At 32.8% G+C, this 26637-nt stretch overlaps 1 protein-coding gene across 1 annotated transcript; it reads right to left on the reverse strand.

Moving 5' to 3' along the window:
• Window positions 1-1120: 1120 nt before the first annotated feature.
• LOC136973537 (oocyte zinc finger protein XlCOF6-like) lies at window positions 1121-19189 on the reverse strand. The gene is made up of 7 exons (XM_067268265.1): window positions 19100-19189; window positions 18832-19016; window positions 13151-13235; window positions 8947-9006; window positions 1590-2789; window positions 1348-1480; window positions 1121-1301 (listed from the first exon to the last, which is right to left on the reverse strand). The coding sequence occupies exons 2-7, from the start codon at window positions 18988-18990 to the stop codon at window positions 1121-1123; spliced, it is 1818 nt and encodes a 605-aa protein (XP_067124366.1). The 5' UTR covers window positions 18991-19016; window positions 19100-19189.
• Window positions 19190-26637: the final 7448 nt, after the last annotated feature.

Raw genomic sequence — 26637 nt, forward strand, 5'->3', positions numbered from 1 at the left:
AGGATGAGGAACAGCATCACAAAGTCAACGACTTGAAGCTCCTCTCAATTCTTCGATCTTTATTTTCTCATAAAAAATATTCTGTCATGCTTGACAGGAGAATTTCCAATATGTTTTTTAACGCGTAAATTGGGATTTGTCTTCATGTGCCTAATTAATCCAATCTGTTTTGTAAATCCCTTCTTGCATATTTTGCATTAATGTTTATTTCCTGTGGAATGAACACTCTTGATGAGTTTGGAACTCGATTTTGTTTTAAATTTCTTTTTTTTTTACAAATGTCACAACAGAAATGAATCCGATTATCAAAAATAGTCATATGCTTCTTTAAAACCTCCCCAGACATAAAATTCTGTTCACATATATTACATTGATAATAAAATTGGGGTGTATTTCTAAACAAAAAAATTTTAAACGTAATTTTAGTTTAGTTTTTGTTTTACATTTGCTATTACAATGACCTCTAAAATACTAATGATTCTGGAAACAAGTTGATGGCTTAAAAAGTGTATAATATAAAAACCTTTGTAACGCACTTCACAAACGTAACAATGATTGTCTTCATTGTCTATGTCTATTACACTTCTTTAAATTATTTATTACACATATTACACTTTTAGATGTAAACTTTCGAATGTTCTTCTGGTGTGTTTTTAGTCTTAAATGGCTTGTTACAAATATTGTATATTTTGATGTTTAATAATACAATGTCTGGTTAAGGCAGTTTTATAGGTATAACATTTGTTACAAATGTCACAAACATACTTCTTCTATCGCTATGAATTACTTTGTGCTTTCTTAAAGCGCGTTTTGTTTTAAATATTTCGTTACATACCTGACAAGTATGGTTAACGTCGTCACGGTTCGATTATCAAACTATTTTATGAGTTGCCAAAGAATGTTTTGTTTTAAAACATTTGTTACATACCTGACAAGAATAGTTACGGTCATCACTATGAGTTTTGTGATGGGTTTTTAGTTGCTCCTTACATTTAAAACTTTCATTACAAATATCGCATTTGAAAGGCGTTCTTCACTATGAGTTTTTTGATGACTTTTTAATTGGCCTTTCAATTTAAAACCCTTATTACAAATATCGCATTTGAAAGGACGTTCTTCACTATGAGTTTTTTGATGCTTTTAGTAGACCTTTCCATTTAAAACCCTTATTACAAATATCGCATTTAAAAGGACGTTCTTCACTATGAGTTTTTTGATGAGTTTTTAATTGCTCTTCATTTAAAACTCTTATTACAAATATCGCATTGAAAGGACGTTCTTCACTATGAGTTTTTTGATGACTTTTTAATTGCATCTCATTTAAAACTCTTATTACAAATATCGCACTTGAAAGGACGTTCTTCACTATGAGTTTTTTGATGACTTTTTAATTGGCGTCTCCATTTAAAACTCTTATTACAAATATCGCACTTGAAAGGCCGTTCTTCACTATGAGTTTTGTGATGACTTTTTAATTGGCCTCTCAATTTAAAACTCTTATTACAAATATCGCATTTGAAAGGCCGTTCTTCACTATGAGTTTTTTGATGACTTTTTAATTGGCCTCTTCAATTTAAAACTCTTATTACAAATATCGCATTTGAAAGGTTGTTCTTCACTATGAGTTTTTTGATGACTTTTTAATTGGTATCTCCATTTAAAACCCTTATTACAAATATCGCATTTGAAAGGACGTTCTTCACTATGAGTTTTTTGATGACTTTTTAATTGGCCTCTCCATTTAAAACCCTTATTACAAATATCGCATTTGAAAGGTTGTTCTTCACTATGAGTTTTTTGATGACTTTTTAATTGGTATCTCCATTTAAAACCCTTATTACAAATATCGCATTTGAAAGGTCGTTCTTCACTATGAGTTTTTTGATGACTTTTTAATTGGCCTCTCCATTTAAAACCCTTATTACAAATATCGCATTTGAAAGGTTGTTCTTCACTATGAGTTTTTTGATGACTTTTTAATTGGTATCTCCATTTAAAACCCTTATTACAAATATCGCATTTGAAAGGACGTTCTTCAATATGAGTTTTTTGATGACTTTTTAATTGGCCTCTCAAGTTAAAACCCTTATTACAAATATCGCATTTGAAAGGACGTTCGTCACTATGAGTTTTTTCATGATATTTTAATGTCGCTTCTCCATTTAAAACCCTTATTACAAATATCGCATTTGAAAGGATGTTCTTCACTATGAGTTTTTTTATGATATTTAATTGGCTTTTCCATTTAAAACCCTTATTACAAATATCGCATTTGAAAGGAAGGTCTTTACTGTGCGTTGCTTCATGACGTAACAATTTAAATTCACACTTAAATTCTTTTCCACATATCTTGCAGGCATGAACCTTACCATTTCTTGGAGATGACTTCACTCGATCTCCAGATGGCTGCAGACATAAATTCCTCTGAGAAATTTCGTTTTCATTTCCACTTTTGTGTTCTTTCATGTGTCTTCGCAATAGAAATTGCCACAAAAACTTTTTATTGCAGGTTGTGCAGCGAAATGGTTTTTTTCTAATATGACAGAACAGATGTGTTTGTAATATTCTCTTATTTCTAAAAGTCTGTTTACATAAATCACACGTAAGTTCTTGTTTGGAATGAGATGCAAACATAACCCTAAAGTATTTCCTTTTAATCTTATCATGAATTTTATTGCATTTTCTTCTCGAAGGAATGTATTTCTTAGTTTTGATATTATATTTCAAATGTTTTTGTTTTTCTGAATTGAGCTGAATATCGTGTTCCTGAATTTGCTCTTCCTCCTCAACTGAAACGTTAAAAAATAACATAATAAATTACCTATAATAGTTGAATAAATATAACATAGCTTTAATATTAAAATATTATTGCTGTAGTTATATAATTAGTGAACTATCTCGAGGTTTTCCATTCAAAAGCAAGGCATCATTTTTTGTTTGCAATAAAAATAAAACGTTTTACAATCAAAAACTGATTGATTCAGCTTTAGTTTCTTTATCGGATCGATAAATGAGTATGAAAAATTTAATTGTTTTACTTTTTTCTATTTTTATTTATTTTATTTATGTAGTTTGTTCCAGTGGTTATCATAGAAAGAAATCGTGGAAGAAATCGTGTGCTTTAAAGAGAAAAAGATATCATTTGTGTAAAAGAAAAAGTACCACAGCAAAAGAGTATGGATTTCAAGTAGAGAGGAAAAATCGGTGGATTCTTAAAATTTTTGTAGATCTATACAACGTTTTCAACAATATTGGCAACGTGTTTTTTAACATGTTGCTAATATTCTTATATTTACTTATCTATGTCGTTAAATAAGTTATAGAGCCCTCGTTCACTTCGTTTCAATACATTCTCTTTATTATTTAGCGGATCCATGAACAAAGTAAACATAAATTATTAAATCACATCTTACGAGATGTGATTTAATAATTCTGATCATTCCAACAGATGTTTATTAACTTAAAAGTTATATTAATACGATGTAGGTAGTTATAAATATCAAATATTTAATTTCAGTTAAATGTATGACAGTTGAAACTTGAATGCAGTTCATCAGCTGCCTTCTAAATAATACTAGATTAAAAAGTCTGAACTAAGTAACATGTTACTTACTTTGAATGTCGATTTCATCTCTGTTAAAGTTTTCGTTCCGGAGTGAAGAATTCATTGTTGACAGGCTAAACAATATACAAACAATACATGTCAAATACTAATAATCACTTATGATATATAAAGCGGTAACGAGTTGCTAAACTTTCCCGGCAACGTTTTAAAATTCTGATGGCGCTGTCTGTAATAAAACTTTTTGAAATAAAATATGATATTTTTAAGTATTATAGAAAAACAAATAACTGAATTTCGATGGTAAGGACGAGTTTTTATAAAAAGTTAAATGCGAATAACGAGTAAAATCATCATTAAGTCCGACCTTACTGGAGATACTCATGTGAGTAACCGGGGGTCAAGGGGTTAACCCCTCTGACTGCTTACTCGGCAACAGTCTGCAAAGACAGCCCACGCTATCGTTTCGGATGTCTTTTTATTGCGTGGGAAGGGAGGTGAGCAAGTCAGCAGGTGCTTGTGAGTGACAGAAGACAGGTTAAACACATAAACAAAGCATTTATTAAAATCTAAGGTTAACAAGGTCTACAAAGCGATTTACAACTAGATACAGTAATACCTCGACTTACGCGAACCCGGAGTTACGCGATTTTCAAATCTCGTCAATTCGTCTTTTGTTTGAGCGCTACGCAACTCTTGATTACTCACTCCCCCCACACTATTGTTCAGCTTACATGTTCGGACGTGTCGCGCAGAATCGACGCATAGCTACAATTTATTTTGTGATATTTATTTCTGTGTTTGTTATATCTACGGAGACTTGGGAGTGTCTACTATGTCATCCAAACGAAGTAAAACTGATTCTTCTGCATCAAACAAGAAAACAAAAACTTTATCTTTGGATTGTAAAGTTAACATTATTAAAGACTTCGATACAAAAATGAAAATTTGTGAATTGGCAAAGAAGTTTGATCTACCGGAATCGACGGTCAGAACAATTATAAAAGGTAAAGAAAAAATCTTCGAAATTCTTGTGACAACTTGACAGAAGGCCTCAGATTAATTGAAAAGGGGTTATAAATTTTAGAAAATATGACTCCAACGGAGAGCGCATTTCTTCTATAAAACGAAAAAATAAAAAAAAATTATTAGCATGCTACGAGAAAATTTTGCGGAATAAACTTTTGAGCCGTCAGACGAATTTGTTAGATTTTATGAAGCCTTCTACATCAAAATAACTTCGGTTTACAATTTTAATAATATAATTTGTTATACATATGTATTATCTAAGACTTTATTAAACGTTTTTTTTTTCTAAATTATTGCTTTTTTTAGTCTCCGGTTCCAATTAAAAATAATTTGTGTGTATTTATATGCAAAATTATACCCGACTTACGCGGTTATCGCTCGGTCCCACCTATCGCGTAAGTTCGAGATATTACTGTGTATATATAAAAAGGCAGCTCTTAACTAAGCCTATTCTCGTAGCGAGAGAGAGAGTTTACAATGCTCTGACAAGAATACCTCTATGAAGAAACGAACGATATGCGTCGGATGGTTCGTAGAAATCGTAGTCCTATCGATGTGACGATATGGCGAGCTGTATGGAAGTTCGAAGCGGTGATCTGTCTTCTACCGGAGTCTTCTCCTTTAGTTGAATCGGGTCCGTCGTATGGAGGTCCAGGAGACAGAATGTGCACAGTGACCAATGTTCCCTCTAAGCTGCGCGTCCGTGCACTGATCAAATTGTTGCCGCGCACGAGAATTTATGTGCCGCGCAGGAGAGCATGCACACTGATTTAAACTATTGTTTACTTATTTCTCACTCTGTCTGTAACATGATTATTGCTACGTATATTTCGATTAAATACATTAAATCATTGAGGAAAGGTAATGTTTTGTATGGAAGTATGTTATAAAATGAATATTAATTTCTTTTTTATAATTAATTATTTAATTTTTATAGGAAAAAATAAGATTATATCATTATATATATATATATATATATATATATATATATATGCACACAAAAACTTTTGCTCAGAATCTGCTCAACAAAAATATTTTTGATCAGAGAAGTATATGTTCCACTCATCTACAAAAATATTAGAGGAAACATTGGAAGTGACAAGTATAATTTCCTTTGGATCGCCCTAAGCTTCCGGAAACTCGAGCTTTTATTGAATTGTCGTGGAAAAGGAGTCACATGATCGTCATATGTTGACAATAACGGTGCATTCTTGACACCTATGTGTCAACTTTCCCATCTAATTGTTATCACAAAGGGGGCCTCTGATCTAATTCTCACAAGGAGCGTTTTTCTATTCGAGATGGTTAAACTTTTTTCCCCCGAAAACTGCGTTAAATTCGCGGATTTCACACACACAACCCCCATTATCTATTCACCCTCTTGATTTTTAACCAGCAAAATATGATAGCCTCAATATCCCTATTAATCAAACTTTTCTGCAAAATTTCAGAAATTTTCATTAAAAAGAAGGTAAGTTTCTAACAGCGTGAACAAAATCGTGCGACCCCACACACTAACATCCATACATGCAGATAAAACCCAGGATTTTTGCATTTTTCGACGTTTGAAGGTGTTCTAAGTTTAAAAATCTTGGGAAGTGATTTTAGACCGATCGTCATACTTTCCCTCTGATGTATATAACAGTCAGAAAAGTAATATGAAAGTCATTACATACTTTTAAATCACAAATCCGTTCTTTGTGATTTCATATAAGTCACATATTAGAAAATTTTATTAAAATTAATTATGTTTTGAAACTTACTTCTTTAAGGCACTTTACATCACTTGCAAAAAAAATTGAAAAATTAAATAATTTCTGAATTGAAATCGTCTGTTTCTTTACAGTGCTATTCACAAATGCTTAAGTAAGCATTATTTCAATAAAATACGTCATAAATTTCACCCAAATCACAGAAAAAGCAAACGTTTAAGCCGAACTTCTACTGGCCACGTTTGAAGTTCCAAACGCCATAATCAACCTTCTAGGATTACAAGATGGCGGCGCTCCACGTTCAACGTTTACGTTTTAGCGATGAAAACTTCGGCTGCAACCTCTGTATTATTTTGTTATAATCAACTGTTATCAATACTTTACAACTGGTTAAAAATAGAAATTGCAGTGTTTATTAATTTGTTGTAATCTGTGATTATTTAATTAATGTCTTCATAGTATTAGAAAAACAAATAAATCTGGTATTTTATATTATTATCGTTTCAATGCGTCTGAAAATAAATTTTGCCAGGGTTTTCATAAATCTATGTTTGCCTGTATGTCAAGTTGCCTTTACAACACGTGGCCGCATCCATTGTGAACTTGGCCAACCCGTCAATAGGTTTGAAATAAGATCTCATTGTTTATTCTCCAATTTCTCGTGCGCAGAAAAGGCAGAAATACTCAAGCTACCAACTGAGAGAAGTTTCAAACACTATAATTTACATATATAAGTTTAATGTTGAAATTCGCTTTTTACTTTCTCGAATGTCATGTATACATAAGAAGGAAAAGTATTAAAATCCTGTCAAATTTCACCTTCCGATTTTTACAAATTTCCAGATTTTAAAATTATGTAATCCGAAAAAACACGGCTTACAATTCCGTGAATATGTGTGTGTGTGAGTGTGTATTTTGGCGTCTATTTCATTTAATATTTCAGAATAAATTAAAGATTAAGAAACGAAACTTAGTACCGTACGTCGTGTAAAAGGAGCATTAATGCTATTAAATTTTGGTAAAAAAACGTCGAGGGGTGAAGATATAAAAAATTGTAACGTGTACAATCTCGAGTGGATTGGACTTAATGATGATGTTATTTGTTGTTAGCATCTATAATTCTTTGTGAAATGCGTGTCTTCCATTAAAATTAAGCATTTCTTCATTTTATAATAATTAAAATTATAGAGAGTTTTTATGACATACGGAGTTACACAATTTTATTTATTTACTAGCTGACCCGGCCACGCGTTGTTGTGGCTCAAAATGTATCTATTATAAATGTGTAACACTTCCCCCGTGGGGGAAATTTCAAAAAATTCCTTCTTAGTGTATATTCTTTTGACGTACCCTATTAAAACGCAATCAAAAACGCATCTAAAATAGTATAATAAAAGCCGAGTTCTTCACAGTAAGCCTTAATCCCGTCACTTTTCCCGCTGGGGAATATCGAAAAATCCCTTTTTAGTGTATATTCTGTTGACGTAACCTATTAAAACGCAATTAAAAACGCAAAAAACGCATGTAAAATAGTATAATAGAAGCCGAGTTCTTCACGGTAAGCCTTAATCCCGTCCATCTCCCCCCACTGGGGGGAATTTCGACATGTATATTATATAAAAACACGTGCGTATTCGAATGCAACGTTGTGTCAAAATTTCAAAGGAATCGGTAGGAACAAACGAACGTTATATTTTATTTATATTAATATTTATATTAAGTAATAATTTTAATAAAATAGGAATAATTAATAGTTATTCTCCTAACCTCACTCAGACTCTATTACACTGTAAGACAACAACACCTTGATGCTGAGAACCTTTAACTTTAATCATAAACAAACGTTTTCGGCCCATTCCATGGCCATCGTCAGGCTAACAACATTCGAATACTGTTCCGAATAACCAATTTCAAATTTAAATAAAATACAAAAGAACTCACGCGCGATGCTAAACAACGTAAACTAAAACTAATATAAACAACATAGAAAAGAACAAACGAACGTTATATATTATTTATATAGATAGATAGAAAATGATCTGCTTCAGTCCATTCTCACAGAAAAGCATAATGCCTGACAGAAAAGCAAACTTAGTTCGTCGGAAGGTAGCGCCATCTGTTGGACATAAAAGCCTTAATTTATATATAAATATATTTTTGAAAGGGGGGAGATGGTGTAGGGGTATGAAAAATAGATAGTAGCCGATTCTCAGACCTACTGAATATGCATATCAAATTTGGTAAAAATCGGTAAAGCCGTTTCGGAGGAGTACGGTAACTAACATTGTGACACGAGAATTTTATATATAAGATAATGAGTAATAATATAAATGTTATTTTTAAATAAAATCTCTTAACAGCCAGGATATTTACACAACTCGTTGTTAGATTTTTTAATATAACATATACTTTTTCATTTAATACAGAATATACGTGAATTCAAAGCATAATTTTATATTAGTGATATTGACCTACGTTTTGGATCATTCAGAAAGCTAAGGTAATATTAAAATTTCACTGTAAAATATTTTGAAATTTGTATTACTTACCATTAGCTGTTCATTATCATCTGGTAGACGAACAACTTCTCTACAATCTTCATTCTTTAATTTCAATTTTCAATTTTTTTTAAATCAACTTTACATTCTGATTTTACACCACGTTTTACATCATAATTCTCCTTTACTTCTTCTTTCTTTATATCTATAGTGGAATTTAAAAAGTTTTCGTGTTAAAGGATTCTAAGAAGAACTTGAAATATAAAATAAAACTGAGCATATTTTCATTAATTAACATGACAATATCAAATTACATATTTTACTGCATCAACGTTTCCCGTTTGGTACCTCCAGGGGTACGAGAAGAGTTTAGTGGGGGTTCACGCTGCACCGCTCTTTGTCTGCGCCTGGTGCAATAAGCAGTTTACTTTTTTTCGATTACAAACATAGAAAAATAATAAAAAATTTCGTTACTTGTTAGTGGTTTCGCCGGGCGCTGTGATTCTGTTCATTACTCCGCCCTATGGCCCAGACGACAGTGTCACACAAAAACCTCCAGTATCTACACATTGAATTGTTACAGTGCGCGCGTGTATATTTTTAGCTTTTGTGCGATTTTTCTAATAGGAAATGTTTGTTATGTGCTTTAGTATTAATAAAAAGCTAAAAATGCTGAATAAAGCAATTTTCTGTAGATAGTTATTATAACTAACAATTCTTAGCAGAGAGTTACTTTGACAGAGCTTCTAGAAAGATGAAAATGAGACCTAAAAATATCGCTATATCTAGAAACGATATTTTCCACATAGCCTTCTATTTTGGCTTTTTTCGATTTTTTAATTGCAGCAGCATATAGAAATGGAATAACCTCGTTATCTTTGGTTTTTGATTTAAAAAGCATCTCATAACCCCCTCTACTCTCAGAAATACTATTTAACAAAACAGTCACAATCAACACCTTCTCATTACTTTAGTCAGCCTTTGCCTTTGGCTGATAGAGGAGTGTATGCTATTCGCTTGTACTCCGGAAGAACAGGAGGGCGATCGCTCAGCGACCGAAGAGTCGGCCTTATAGAAGACAGCCAATCCGAGAAGACAGGTAAGAGGTCACTGATGCGACCAAAGTCGGCCTTATCGGAGACGGCCACCGCGAGAAGGGGAGATAGGAATGCCTTCCGGGAGGACTTGGGGGGAAGCTGGCCCCTATTCAGGCGTCATTGGCAAGGAGGAAAACCCGGAAAAAACTCCCGCTGCCAGCTCGTCCGAGTGAGGCGCGAACCCCCGATTGAACTCCGGTGTTTAGGGTCTGGTCACCGCCAGTATGAGCGGAGACGGAGTCCACGCGCCCACCGGTGGGGCACTTTAGTCAGCAATCTTGAAAAGCGACCTTTCAACACTATTCTGAACGAAAGCGTTTCTGCTTTCTACAAAATGTGACGTCAGATCGTTCAACAGAGGGACTCAACACAAAATTCACTGTTGAGTTAGCCGTCGAATTTAGAAACGTACGGTAAGTCCCATTGATTTTGATTATTTTTACAAAATATAATTTTTATCCCTAACATTTAATATTATGGATTAATTTTTATCCCTAACATTTAAGATTATTCGTTGAAATCTGGAACTTCTAAACCGAAAGAAAGCAATGATTATAGTAGCATTCAACAAACAGAAAATAATGAAATTAACGATGGCCAACCACCATCAATTCTTAAAGAACCTGTTAAGAAAAACGCAAGGAAAACTCGCAAGTACGACAAACAATATCTTAAATTTGGATTCTCATGGACTGGAGATGAAAAAGAGCCTATTCCACTTTGCGTCATTTGTTTTGAACATCTAACAAATGAAAGCATGAAACCTTCCAATTTAAAGCACCATTTTGAAACAAACCACAATCAGTACAAAGATAAACCCATCGATTTTTTTGAAAACAAACTTAAAGATTTAAATCGGTCTTGAAAAGTAATGCGGGGTTTGACAGGAGGTGACAATCCAAAAATCCTAGAAGCTTCGTGTCGCGTATCGCTTTTAATTGCGAAATGTAGTGCAGCGGAGACGATCGGCGAAACTTTAATCAATCCTGCAGCCAAGATAATGGCAGAAGTAATGATAGGAGATAGAGCGAAATAAACTTTTGACCGCCTTCCCTCTTTCAAATAATACAGTTCATCGACGAATCATTGATATGTCTAATAATGTAAAACAGATGTTATTGTCTGATATTTCTAAAAGTCGTTATTATGCATTGCAAGTCGATGAGTCCACTGATATTGCGAATTTTGCGAATCTTGTGGCATTTGTTAGATACTAAAAGGTTCAAGATATTCATGACGACTTTTTATTTTGTCAGCCTTTATCAGGTCACACAACAGGAGAAGATATCTTTAATGTTATGAATAAATTTATGCAAGAGAACAAAATTGATTGGAATAGATGTGTTGGAATAAGCACAGATGGAGCAAAAAGTATGGTCGGAATTAATAAAGGGCTCGTTGCAAGAATTCAAAATGTTGCCCCAAATGTCATATCCACACATTGTTGCATACACAGAGAGGCATGCAACACGTAACATGCTCGCTGATCTACGGAAAGTTCGGATGAAAGCGTGAAAATCATTAAGTACATTAAAGGCCGTCATTTGAATGCACGATTTTTTTGCAAATATGTGAACAAATGGGAAGTAGTCATACCCAGCTTCTTTTTTTGTACCGATGTTCGTTGACTATCTCGAGGGAAAATTCTAAACCGATTATTTGAACTTAGACATGAACTTAAAGTTTTTCTTAATGATATATTTGAGCTGAGAAATTGTTTACATGACTGGAAATGGCTTTGTAAACTGGCATACTTAGCAGATATATTCTCTGTTTTAAATTGCCTCAACTCGTTGCGAGGTAAAGAAATTTCATTGTTTCACGTTCAAGATAAAGTGAATGCTATCATCGCAAAACTAAATTTATGGCAAAAGAGAGTTGATAATGGAGAAGTGGACTCGTTTTCCTCTTCATGAGTTTATAAACAAGTTCGGCTGCTAAAATTGATGCTGATACTCTGAAATGCATAACACAGCATATAAAGAGTTTACAAGTGGGCCTAAAAAACTATTTTCCTGATTTAAACAAAAATATTGAATGGATAAGATATCCGTTCAACATTAATACAACATCCATGCCAGAAGGTTTGTCGCATGCGAATGAAGAGCCAATTGTTGGAATTACTGTAGCTTCAGACGGATTCTTGAAAAATAAACATAGAGTGTACTTTAACATCGTTCTAGTTACAAATGCAACAACATGTGTATCCGGTTTTAACACAGAAAGTCCTGAAATACATCTTGCCTTTTCCAACTTCATATTTATGTAAAGTTCCTTTTTCAGCATTTGTAGACATTAAGTCGAAAAGGGAACAGACTTTTGAATGTGAAACCACATCTCAGATTAAAATTAACAACCAGGAAATCAAATTATGATGGTTTGGCGTTTCAACATAAACAATTTCATTGTCTTAACTATAACACTATAACATTGTCTTTTTTTTCCAGGCTTGGGACTGGCATGTTTTCTCTAAAGATTGCATGGCGGAGTTGTTTTATTTATAGATACATAAAATTAGTACCTTAAAAAGTTATGGCCTATGAGAAGTAACAAAACATCCCTGTCTGAGCACCCGTTAATAGAGAACCCATTGTTATCAGAATATCACAGATATTGAAAAAATTGAAATCTCATAAATTCTCGCTGTGTGTCAGTTTTTTCTTAATCTCGAAAACGAAGGAAGATGAAAGCCGAGATCAGATCATTTGGAAAGATTAGGGACAGGAGACACCGATTAACTGTATACGAACTTTTGGTGAAGATCGAAAGTCACGTTATTTCAATTAAAATTTTTACTCCTGAAAACAGTTAATGAATGAACGGCACAAGTCCATTGTCAAAGGTAAAGTATAATGTACAGAAGCAAGCCATTATTGATTTGAGATAAAGAGCATATATTTTCAATTAAATGCACTGAAAATATGATTTAAAATTTGCATCCCGGCATTGTGACGATGACATAATAAATAATTGCTGGTTTATTAAAATCTAAAACATCTAAATTAGACTTTTCTAAGTTGTAAGATTCTGATCAACTGAATTGACAATTTTAAATCTTTCAACTGAATTAAATGTTATTGATAATATTAAATTCTATTGAAATCATTATTCACTATACACGAAGTATTCGCAACGTTTTTTCAAATATTATCATTTCCATTTATATGAATGTAAAGTTATGTATTACCTATCTTGTTATGACCTTATGACTAGAACATACTTTCATTGTATTAAAAGTATTAAAGCTCTTACCTCTTTCGATTTTATAACCAAAAGGACTCCAAATAGTGGATCCGTTTGTGTTATTTGTGGAAATTGGTTTTCCTTTAATATTTATCTGAAATAATAAAAGATTACCTTATATTATTAGACAGATTGATCTTTATAAGAAAAACAAACTGAAAAAATTAATTAAACTGAAGCATAAAAGTACATTTATTCAATACTTTTTAAAAATATGGCCTGCTAACTGCTTTCTTTTAATAGTAGTGCCTGTCATCTATTTAATACCTTTCAAAGGAAAATTTTGAATTCAAACAATCTGAATACTATAAGAATATGGTAAATAACAGTTTATTAAAAAATCGGACTGCAATTTGAAAATAGAGTTATAAATTCCCGCTTTCCTTAGTCTGTATGATGTCATTAACAGTGTATGACAGTCCTTTCTTAATTTCGAACAACAGGTGAAAGTCGACACCAAATGTGGAAAACTTATTGGCACGACGCTTCGATTAACTATACAACAATTTCTGATGCAAATCGGAAGTCACGTTATTTCAATTCAGAATGTTTCCTCTGAAAGAAGTTAGATACGTAAACGTCACGACTCTATCGCTAACAGGAAAAGCATAACGTACACGGGCAAACCATACTAATTTCATATTTTCAAGAGAAGAGCATATATTTTAAATTATATAAAAGAAAAATGTAATGAAAAATTGCAGCCAGGCATTGTGACCACGTCACAATAAATATCTTTTCGTAGATTGTCTTTTCTTTTTTGCAATTAGAATAAGTTTGAACTTCTGTTACTTTCGGGTCTTGTAATGCATAAAAATCATATCTAATTTGACCGTCAGCTTTTCGAAACCTTCACCTTTTAAGACTTCCTGAATTTCGAAAAATGTTTAAAATTATCAAGGTTTTACTTGTTATTACAAATTACAATTTTTTAAAAGTACAGTTTATCTTTTAATCTAAAAATTAAGCTTTTTTCCATTTTATAACAACTAATAATATATTAAGTTTTTGAATACAATTACCTAACGGATTATGCCACATACAATTTTGAAGTTTTTTGCCGGAAAAGTTACGCAACTCGTTTCTGGATTTTTCGATGAGAGATAACTTCAAGTTTCTCATTTTGCAATAATCATTCTCTCGACCATCGTCAACCTATAAAGGACTCGATCGAAAATGGGAGAAATCTCGAGTCGAGTTCTACTACTGCTTAGCCTGACGTGACTTAAATGTCACGAACACATTTTAACCACATACAGCTTAAATATCATTGATTTTACAAATATAATACATTAATCTCAAACTACACATACCTGAAATATAAATTTATAGATACAAAGGTAGGTACGTTCAAAATATTATGTCGAATTAAGCATGAAATGAAGCAATATCAGCTACTACCAATCAAACTACAAAATTTCTTTGAATAACGCGTAACTTGTCTAAACAAGAGTATTGTAGTTACTGATCCCAACGTAATAGAAAATCTAGCATAGAGTTGCGTTACTTTCCCGGCTGTTATAAAATTTTATTTTGAAAACCACTTATTAATTATTAAGGATAATAAATATATAAAATTGTATGTATGGTTATCTGTTAAGAGATGCAGTTTAAAAAATTTACAAATTTTTAATTATTATAAAATAGCAAAAGACTTAATTTTAAGGATAGAGGAAGTTTATAAAACTTTCCTCTATTATATTTGTCACAAAACATTGTAAATGGTAACAAGTGAAATCTTCATCAAGTCTGACCCCTTGCGAGATGTGACATGTGACCAGTAGCGAGCCGTCTATGGAAGCTGTAAAAGCGCAGCTTTCCTTGTATTTTCTAAAATATACATACACTAGCAGGTAGGCCCGGAGTTGCTCAGGCAAAAGTAACGATAGCGAAGATTAAGATTATTACGTTATAGTCACAGAAGTAAAAGAGTAATTTCATCAACAAACTAAGTATTTCTAAAGAAAGGTCGAATTTGAAAATTGAATGTTCTAATATTGTTCGATTTTCACGACGTGTTCTGATTATATCGTTCGGTTTTCATTGAATGTTCTAAAGAAGAAAGGTCGAGAAAAACCGAACTAATCTGCTTAAATTTAAAAATCGAATGTGCTCTAACATATTACTTTTTTCTTTTTTTTTTTTTTCCAGCACCCGTAAATCTTGCACGTCGTTTTCTCTTGTACTCCGTTGTTACTTAACACTTCCATTGTTGACACTTCCATTGTTACTTAACACTTTGGTACTTAAATTTGGTACCCTAACTGTGTACCAAATTTCAACTTTCAACTTGTAACTGTTTGGGCTCTGCACTGATTATTATTATTATTATTATTATTATCAACTCGTCTCGATTATATATGTAGATACTATGCGATTATTTTCATATTTTAACGTACTTTGAATTAATTAAAATTAATATTTCATTATAACCGCATTATGTATCTACATGTGAAAAACAATAATAAGACTCGAATACAATTTCTTATATGCCTATTCTCAATGGAAGCGCCGTATTGTAGAACACGGGGCACCTTCCACGAAGAAAGTATTTGAATGGTGTAAAGCATCCAGATTAAAGGCATGCGTGCATGCGCTTTACAGAGCACCATCCTCATGCGGCTGAGCTGGTTGATGTTGCACACAAAAATATCGTATAACGCTTCCAATGATTGTATTTAGGGCCGGCACAGCTTCCCTATCATCAAACGTCACCGCACGCCAGTGCACGTGACTACCTTCTATCTATCCATCCTCTTGTAATCATCCAGCATTGTTCTTGTATTTTTATTTCTACTTTTAGTATTATTTGCTATGTAATATCCCAGTTTGTCTCTGTATTACCTACAGGTTTCTTTGTAAAACCACGTAGGTTTATTACGCGATTACTTCCAATACACTGTACTACTTGTTCTGCCTGTATTTTTTTATTGGTCACTATCAACGGACCCGGGCATGCACTTATGATCTCTCCTCTTTCCCCTTTCTTCTTCCCTTTCACCCTACCAATCTCCCGTTGGAACTCTGCCTCCCCTCCCTTTTTTTTTCCACTGGCTATATCTGTGAGAACAACCGCATTAGCTTTCCTTCCTATTCCTATCCATCCTCTTAACCTTTCATAACTAAACTTTAATAGCATCAATGCGCATTATATACAAGCTATCATGCGGAATTTCGTTCCTTTATCTTCACCCCGCCCTGGGATATTCGAGAGGTTGAAGCGCAAGTACAAACGTTAAACTTGTACGGCAAACAGTACACGTATGACGTTTTAAGTCCAAGTAGAAAACCTTGCGGCGCTCGTTAACACCATCACATGACTCGGTGAACGTCGCGCATTGACTCACGGGAAATTTGTTGAAAAAATGGCGGATACATTTAACATCGAGGGTTATCAGGAAAGATAAATAAACAAATTAAACTGTTTAAAAGTATTTATAGGCTGTTTAATAACACTAAATAATTATTTTTAATTGTCCTACCGTACCATCGGACGATAGGACTATATCATACTTTTGTCGAGGGAAGTAGTGGCTTATGTAAGTTCGGAAAATTAATTTTTAGAAAATTTACAAACGTATTACGCTGTTGATGGTAGAAGATGCCGTGGAAGAACAAACCTACTTTAAGATAAGCTATTATGAAGACAAATACTGTATATGTAAATTCTATAGGTACTGTACGTCTTATTACTCGCTAAAAAATTGAATAATTAAATAATTTGTGGATTAAAATCGTCTGTTTCTTTACAATATTATTCATAAATGCACACACACACACACACACACACACACAAATATATACATATAGGCCTACATATATACACGAACCAGTTTGGTCTTTTTTCGGTTCAAGAAGTGTCAAAATGTAAAGATTTGCAAAAAAGTCGGAGGGTCAAATCTGAGAGGATTGCATTACTTGTTATGAAGATATAACAACCAACGAAGCAAAACGTGACATCGTACAATAGGAACGGGTAATTGCCAGTCAGCTGTAATGTATACACAACAATATAAAAGATTTTAAAGACAATGGGATCACAAAATTCCGTCAGTAAAAAAAGGGTTATCCATTTTCAGGTCCTTGTGTAGTTTAAAGAGAAGGGCTGTTTGAAACGTATTCTTCCGTAAAATTAATCGATTATAGACTAAATTCACTCGAACATTTTCAAAACACGTATAAATTTTTGGGAATAATCCATATAATTTATGCTATAAATAAAAACTTGTAGGAATGCTTACCGAGTGTGCATCGTTTGAAGTCGCCGTTGCTTAAACTTGTTTTCGTCGCGGAGCAGCACATCGAACGGCGTACACGTACGAAGAGTGTCACGTGACATTTATCGGTTCTATTCGGTCACGTGACTACTCATCTTTGACGTGTTTTCTGATAACTTATTGTTTTTGCGAAGAATTCACTGAACTTTGGAGACATCATTAATAGAAATATTAAAATATCATTCCATTTTAAATATGCATTAAAATCAACATATAATAACGTATGATAATGCGATAAATAACTAATAATTCTGCTCTGCTTTTAAATGCTCTTTCACGTGATAAACAAAACTATATAATATTTATTTAACATCAAGACATTAGACATCTTATGTTCCATCTGATTAATATTTATCATCAGCTATATATATAAGCCATTGCGCAGTCTGTAAGTTGTAACGGTATGCCTATGTCTAAAACGCCCACTAGGAGCGCCCTAGCGAATGTTACCAGCGAAAATAAATAAACAAATTAAACTATTTTGACTATTTTATAGTATTTAGAAATAAACAAATTAAATTTTATAACACTAAATAATTATTTTTAATTAGCATCGTGTCTTCTACCATATGATAGGGATTTATTATTTATACCACGGAGAATAACGAAAAAACGATAGTTTTCAAATTTATAAAACACTAATTTAAATTATATTTCACGACGCACTTTTACACACCACAGAAGTAGCCCTTCTCCTTCCACTTTTTTCTTCTCTCCTCTCCACTTCTGTCGTATCTCCCACACCTTCCAATAAATCTCTCACACCGGATACACACCCTGATCGAGTCGGACCCACAACGTGGCAAAACTGTATAAATGTTACAGTAATCTTACAACATATTAAGCGTGTATTAATATTTCCATATATTAATCCACAGCAGATTAAGTGGATCAAACGTGTCTCATGGAAATTTGTAAAGAACCCCCACTAGGCGGCGTCCCGGGCTACTATATCTACACTCAAACCTGTTTATGTGCGATGGATAGGCACTGCACAAAAAAAAACGCATAACAAAACATCGCACAAAAAAAGGCCGCACAAATAAAAAATCGCACAAAAAAGACCGCACAAAAACAGGTTTGAGTGTATATATTATGATAGAATCATTGTCGTTACCGAGCGGTTTTACTTTTCTTGTTTCATATAGTCAGTAGTAGTAATAAGTCGTTTGTAATTACAATAAAAATACTATAGTATATTATAACCTGTCACGTGATTCCAAAATTCAGCGAATTCTTTGCAAAATGAAGAAGTTATCGGGAAAGGCCTTACGAATAAGCTCGTGAGGTCATTATTTATACAAATATACTGTTTAAAATAATATGTTTCTCTATTTCCAACTTCATATTTTAGCATTTTAGTTGTGTCTTAAAGCAGCACTGCGATCTTACATCAAAGTATTTTTCACTCACCTCTAAAGGTTCCGATTTAATTGTTTTATAACACTTCACATCTGTATTAAATTCTCTTTTGAAATTTTTAAAATCAACTTCAAATTTTTCTTCGTTTCGTTCAATTGTAAAGTCCGAATGTTTCGTTTCTAATTCTTGTTTTATCTTCATTTTCTCCATTTACGATATTCTCGTATGTCAGCAATCTGTATTCAATTAAAGAATTAATTAATTAATGTTCAATAGAAATTTAGAACAAGCAATAAAGAAAGACGAGTAAACTCATTACTATTGTTCCCGTTGTAGCAGTAAACAACAGGTGCACTTTCAGGGTTAATGGAAGAAACTAGAGTAGTGAGACATGTCTAGCACAAGTAACACTTTGCCGCTACAAAGTCACTTGTCATATGGTTAATAGTGTTGTTCTTAAAACGCACCTATAAATGTTTATAGTAAGAAACTAAAAATGAAATATTTAATCATATCCTTAAAACGTAAATACTTTCCGATTTACATTATACAAAGTTCAGAAGCAAATCTAAGTTTTTCGGAGAATAAGGCTTATTGAATTTCAATGGGGCCTCATTTTCGTTAAGAGGTTTTAAATTGGGGATTAACATTTATTTTTAATAACATGAAAATCAAAGTTGAAATATATATATTTATGAAATGTTAAGAAAAACATATTAAAATTTATGATAATTATTTAATTTTTGTGTCCCCTTGACATTTGGGGTCCCAGAACTCAAGTCTTAATAGTCCCTACGTATATTTGCCCCTGACTAGGTAGTCTGATAGTGGAATGTTAAATCTCTTATAATTAAAAAAAAAATTTAAAAAAAATGAAAGAGCAGGTAAATTTATAAAATGAAAAGATAAAACTACTAAAAATATGAAAATTAATATAAATTTGATTATCTTTTGTGCGAAACAAGACAAAAATCATTTTTAATAGTTATGTGGAAGGAAACGACAGTTGCAATTAATTAATAATGGTATAATTAATACACAATATTCAATGCAAAATTAATATTACGTGAGGATCCAGAATTCATAATTTACTTTCAACAAAAGTTTGTTATAATTGTTGTAAAACGAAATTAAAGGAAAAACTTCCTTTTCTGTTAATGTACAGCAACGCTCCCTAACCAATTTTTCCCTGTGTGAGAAAGACTTTGAAATATTCTTAGGAAAACTTTCTTACGAAATTCACACTTTGTGTCCTTACCGTACATTGTTCGCCAAATCTGGATATCATTAAACGCATTGTTCGTTCACACCCGTTTTTAAAAAGTTAAGAAAAAGATTGCGCCTACGGTCACCGTCCAATACTCTGCCTCCAGTGGTCCCTCTAGCCCACTTGCTTCTTTTCGCCCCGTAGATTTAGTAGCCACTAACAGAGGGGGGTGTTGCGCTCCCTTTTTAGGGACCGCTGCGCTAAGCAGTCCAATTTCCGACACGCGTCGGACGAGTGCAAATCCTGTTTCGACAGTTCTAATTGGAAGAGTTCTGCGCTTAAAAATGAGCTCACCCTCACACAGGATAGTTCCCTGGAGTGTGCTTGTAAAACATGTTGCTTGTGTGTAACAAAGACAGAGTAGTTGCTAAAATTCCAATACCTCCGACAAACATAGGAAAACAAGGAAAAACTTCGAAAACGAAGAGAAATATCTCCGATTTCAAAATAGTTGTGAAAACATTAAAGGTATATTATATTTAAGTTATGTGTGAACTCTCTCTCCCTCTTCCTCTATCTCCATTCGAAATAGAAATTCAAATGTAGGATAAACCAGCAACCAGTCGCGCAAATTTCTCGGCGACATTTGAAATTTTAGTGGCGCCATCTGCTATCATATTTAAACTTTGATATTTTATTTATTTTTAAAGAATAAGTCACGTGAGAAAATACAATCACGTGGTGTTTTAATGACAGAAAGAACGATGCAGTTGACTGAAATGACTGACAATAGAACGTAGAGAAAAGGAGAATAAATTTAAGACAAACTCTACACTAATAATCACATATAATTTATTTGAAAGGAAAAAACGAACGACTCTTATCCGAAAGAGTATTCTATATCGACAGATCTTGATCGAGGAATAATCGTATTTTGTACACCCGTTCTTCTCGATCCAAGAAAATATCTCTCATCCAAAATCTTCGAGAAAATTTTCTAGTTAAATAAAGCAAGCCGTACAAAACAAAATTTGTAAACACGTGGATAGCGGCAGTGTCGGTATTGTTCGCCATCTTGAATACTGAACGCATGCGCCGAAATGTAATTAGGTTGCCGCTTGTGTGGTTACGCAGTCTCGTACCGAAAATGCGTTTGTGTCACCGCTTTTCGTTGCGAGTAAATCCACCCCAATGGAGATACATATGACTTCCGTTAACTCTTGCGTTGCTTTAAAAGCGTCATTTGTCAACTTTTTACGTTTATATTACTGCTTCCAAAATTTTTAATGAACTTTATCTACTTAATTGCATGACTGGGAGGGAAAATGTTACGATTTTGAAGTAAGAGAAGTCAGCCGAACTCAAAAGGATCCATCATGTATACATATAAAAACTGTCAAACAGACGTTAGTGAGACAGTTGGCTCCAAAATCCTTTATTATGTTATTAGATTTATTTAATTCTTTTTTTTACAATTTATTCGTTATCATTTGTCTGACTTCACTTGTGATATTAACTGGGGTAAAATTTTCAAATTTCAGACCTGTAGATTCCCGCTATAAACCGTCTGTTCGTCTGTACTTTTCAAATCTGATTAAGGAGTAAAAATCGTAAACTTTTCTACCGGAGAACCGGTTAACCGTAGTCACGAAATTTTTTGAATTAAAATATGATTAAAAATTGTAGTCAATATGAACGATTTTTTAAACCTGAATTACTATGAATAATTATAAATAATACAATTGAGTCGATTGACCTATTGAAATCGTTAAAACAGACAAATAAACAGTGTCGATTTGATTTCGAGGGCCTAGTGTGAAGTGTTACTTCATTCGGGAACTGAAGGGGAGGGTAGGAGTTGACCTTTAGTGGACGTCCGTTTATTTTATTAAATTTTATACAGTTTATGCATTTTATTAGGTTTATTTCAAAATTTCTTGTGTTTTGTTTCTACTTATTGTATTTATTATTCGTGAAGTGATAAAGGTTTAACGGGGAGATTTATTTTAAAAGGAGAAAAATTACGGTAACTTTGACAAACTGAAACAATGAGATAAAGGGAATAAAGTGTCAAGAAAAATGCAGACGTAATTTATGGACAGCTCCTAAATGTCACATTTATTATAAGCCAGAGCTGAACTTATTTTAATTACAAGTAACAGAAAAATACAATTAAATAGTTAATAAGAACGAGTCGAAATGGATATTTTGTATATTTTATATCATAGGAATGGGGAAGAGAATAATTTACAAAGAATTTATTCACATTTTTGATATTTTGAATTCTCTTGAGTGAAGGAATATGATTCTAACAGAGAAAGAATTTAATAAAATATTTTATAAGTAGAGAGAGAGTGAGATGACGTATTTTGAGCTTTAATGAGTTAGAAACGGTCATTTTCACGTATTCATTTGATATGAAAATGCTCCAGATTTGAATCAAGTCATCGAATTTTTATAATAAAACAATTAAAAGTAGTGCAGATGAAATATTATTTTTAAAAAATTTATGGATTAAACGGAATTTTATGTTTCAGTTTAAATACTTTTTTTATTTATTCTTCTGTAAATTTAACTTGTTTGATAATGTAACAAAATGTTTCTATCGTTTCAGGTAAATACTTATTAAAATTCAATTTCAAGAAATAACACAAACGGTTCCAATATTTGAAGTAATTCAATTCTGGTTTTAATAGTGAAATAGGCGAGAGGCTTCATACTGTTAATACTATAAAAATATGTTTCAGTGATCAAAAGAATAATTAAAACATAAATATATATAAATTTTAAATTGATAATATTTCATAAACTTTGCAAATATCTTATATACACCGTATATAAAATTAAATAGGTATTTTAATATTATCAATAATTAAAGTTATGTTCCTTTTCAAACAGTTTATGGAAATATATTGAAAAAAGAGTGAAGCTGTAGTTTTCTCTTCCTGTTGCTCTTACACTGATCATGTTGATAATAAGAAAGAAGCTGTATATCATTTTAAGAATAATTTACGAGCTAAACATAATTTGTCACCTTGTACTTTCTTATTTTAAATTACTGTATTTATTACGGCTTTTGTGGCAAGGGAATACAGAAATAATAGAAATCGCCATGCTGAATATCAGAAAAATCAAAATAGGGTCATCGATAAAATTAAAAAAATTCAATCGATAGCAGGAATTTGGGCTTTGAGCATTTCTTTATCAACGGGCATTGCGAATTGTTTATTTATACACTGCTTGGGAACGAAGAATCGTGCCTCGCGATCATTTCTGAAAGCTAATGAAATATTTACATTTATCAACAGATAAAAAGAACTTGCCACACCTATCAAACCCAGACCTGTTTCAGGCATGTGACAATCTGCTAAAAGATTTGTATCTATTCTCCTATTCCAGCGGTTCCCAACTTTTTTTCATTAGCGTACCCCGTGACATGTCATTTCTCTAGATTGTACCCCTCATTTAAGAAATTAAGTGAGTATTCGTATTGTTAATTTTACATGTTGTAACTTTAAATTTGAAAAAAAAAAGCTAATTTATAATGTTGATAAAGAGAAATATATTGATGTTTATACATGTACAATACAAATATAGTAACAAACATAAAAATTATAATAAAAATAAAATTGCACAAAAAAACTAACTTGAAAGTATTTAATTTCGCATTAAAGGAGTTCAGTGTGAGCCTTGTCCTTGTTTTTTCTCGCATAATTTTTTATGTCAGGTTCGACTGATGCGAGGTATAATCTCAAATCTGGAACTGCCTTCAGCTTATTGCGATACTTATTTTTAATATATAGATAGGAAGAAAAAGCTCTTTCCTCTTAACTTCGCTAATAAAAAAAAAAATACTTTTTTCAAACAACACGTGGGAATATACTTGAGAGATAATAATAAAGGTAACACACCCCAACATCAAAAGTCCGTAGCATAGTTACTAATCACGCATAATGGTGTCCTCACTACTATTGACCGACTGCGCAACATTTATTGATCTGTTGCATAAGTTTATATTTCTATTTTTGCATTTTGAAATGTATAATAAGGTTTGTGATTGTTGCAAGCAGAGACGTAACTAGAGCGTGGCCAACGTGGCTCCCGCCATAAGCGCCGATTTAATAAAGGCGCTAACGAGAAGGTTTTGGAATAATATGTATTCGAAATTAATAACACAAAAAACTTCTATAATTATATTTATATAGTATTTATTATCTGTAATTTCTATGAACATATATTTCAGAAATAAACCACCATTTTTATTTTTATTTAATAACAAAAATTAAAAAGGTGCGCCATTTTTATTCTTGGCCATAGGCGTCCAAAATCCTAGTTACGGCACTGGTTACAACGAACATTTATACCTAATAATTTTTTAATACTATTAATTTGTGATACATAATATATTATTTTTTCTGCCATAATAACTATTTTCTGTACCCCTAAACAACCTATCGCGTACTCTTAGGGGTACGCGATAGGTTGCCGGTTGGAAAAGGAAACCGCTGTCCTATTCCAAATGCAAACGTCATATTTGGATCATACTAATTACGGCTCCGAATGCACCTTTGCTTGCTTTAAATTGCCATTCTTCTAAACTTCTCTGTTTTATAAGTGACAGGCAAGAATGTGGTACTTGCGACTTGTGGTATCCGTTCCCTCTTTTCCTCCTGTCTCCTGTACTGAAATTGTCTTTAAGAAATAAAGTGAATTTCCCACAGTAAATAATAAGTCGTCAATTGGGCTACTGTTTCTATATTAAGATTTTTTTCTTTATTGCTTATATGAAATTTATCTTCAACTTAGAATGAAAAAATATCAGCTAATTATCGGATGTAACTATAAAATAGTTTAAAAGCGGAACATTTATCTAAAAAGCAAAAATGACCTAGAATTGTCAATGAATTTGTTGTTTTTAAACAGTCACTTTCTTGGCTGTTATAACAATAAAAAAGTATGGCGAACCAGCAGGAAATGAGCCCCAGATTTTTACACCTTTAACTTTAAACATTTTGAAACGCCGCAAAATGTAAAAATATTCGGGGTAATTTCTATATGTATGGGTGTTCATGTGTGGGGGAGAGTTGGCACGATTTTGTTTATTCTATTTGAAGCTTAATAACTTGTGCTTTTTGTCAAAAATTGCTGAAATTTTACAGGGAGGTTTCTTTATTATAGGACTGATGCTATTATATTTTTGTAATTAAAAGTCGAGGGGGTGAGGAGATAATGGAGACAGTGTGTATCTCCAGTAGGGTCTGACTTAACGACGATTTTACTCGATATTAGCATTTGCAATGTTTTAAATAAAATTCGTTCCTACTCTCAAAACTTTTTTTTCTGCCATTTTATAATATTTTAAATATAATAATTTTTAAATAAAATATAACAAGAAATGTCGCCATCAAAATGTCAAATGTTGCCGGGAAACTTGCATAAATGGTTGCTGGTATATCCTACTTAGTGTTACTACCCGTCCGGTTTTCACCCGGACAGTCCGGGAATTGACTCACTGTCCGGGTAAACTATTAATTTTGTCTGGGAATTTCGTAGAAATTGTGAAATTACGATGAAACAAAGTTCTTGCAAATATTTTTATAAATTTACACCATTTGAACAGCGAAAGACCTCACACTCACTGAAACTCATCTGCCATTCCGCCATGTTACGCTGTTTACGCCGACGTGTGAATCGCAACCTGCCTCTCGACCTTTTTTTTTTTTTTGCTTGTACGTCTGTACACGTCTTCTATGGAGCTAAATTATCTGTTCTTTCTTAATTTAGGTTACATACGTTATTCCTACGCAAGTCCCTAGTCCCTAACTGTAACTGATTTAGAACCGACATGCACTTTATTCTTCGCATTGTAAAATGACATTGCGCATGTGTCAGGAACTTCTGTTCGAACAAACCTGACCTGCCGTCCGGGTCAGCAATTTTGTAAAGGTGGCAACACTAATCCTACTATCGAATTTCGCTTTCGAATAATGACAGAGAGAGGGGGAGACTTTAATTAATAACTGAAATATAATATACTTTTTAATGTTTCATATTATTTTTGAAATCAGCGATATTTCTTTTTTTTTCAAATTATTTATTTATTTTTTTGTAAGTGCGTCAGTGGTTTCGGAATTTTGGCAACTGTCTTCTACACAAGCAACAGTTTCTACCAGGGAGAAAAACTCCCTAATAGTGGTTAGAACTGTCGAAACAAGACTTCTGCTCTACCGACACGTGACAGAAGTTGAAATGTTTAGCGTAGTGGTTACCAAAATTCAGTCTACTGCCCCTCTGTGGAAATGGATCATACAAATGTTCATTTGCTATCATCAAAAAGTAGTAAAGTATCTAAGCGAAAACACTTTCGATGTGACATCTGCGCTAAGCTACTTACTTCAAAACGCTATTTAGAGCTGCATTACAGCAGACATCAGCAAGTATCTTATTGTTGTAAGATATGTAGAAAAGAATTTCGAACGAAATCACAATTGATAGAACACCAACTTACTCATAGTGAATATCTTCCTCACAAATGCTATATGTGCGATAAGAGTTGTAAAACAAACCACTCCTTCACAATTCGTAAAAACACTCATGAAAAAGACTTAAATCATTCTTGTCAAATATGTAACAAGTATTTTAAAACAAAA

This window comes from Centruroides vittatus, unplaced genomic scaffold (genome assembly GCF_030686945.1).
Source record: "Centruroides vittatus isolate TY-2023 unplaced genomic scaffold, ASM3068694v2 contig_3194, whole genome shotgun sequence".
Taxonomy (NCBI): Eukaryota; Metazoa; Arthropoda; class Arachnida; order Scorpiones; family Buthidae; genus Centruroides; species Centruroides vittatus.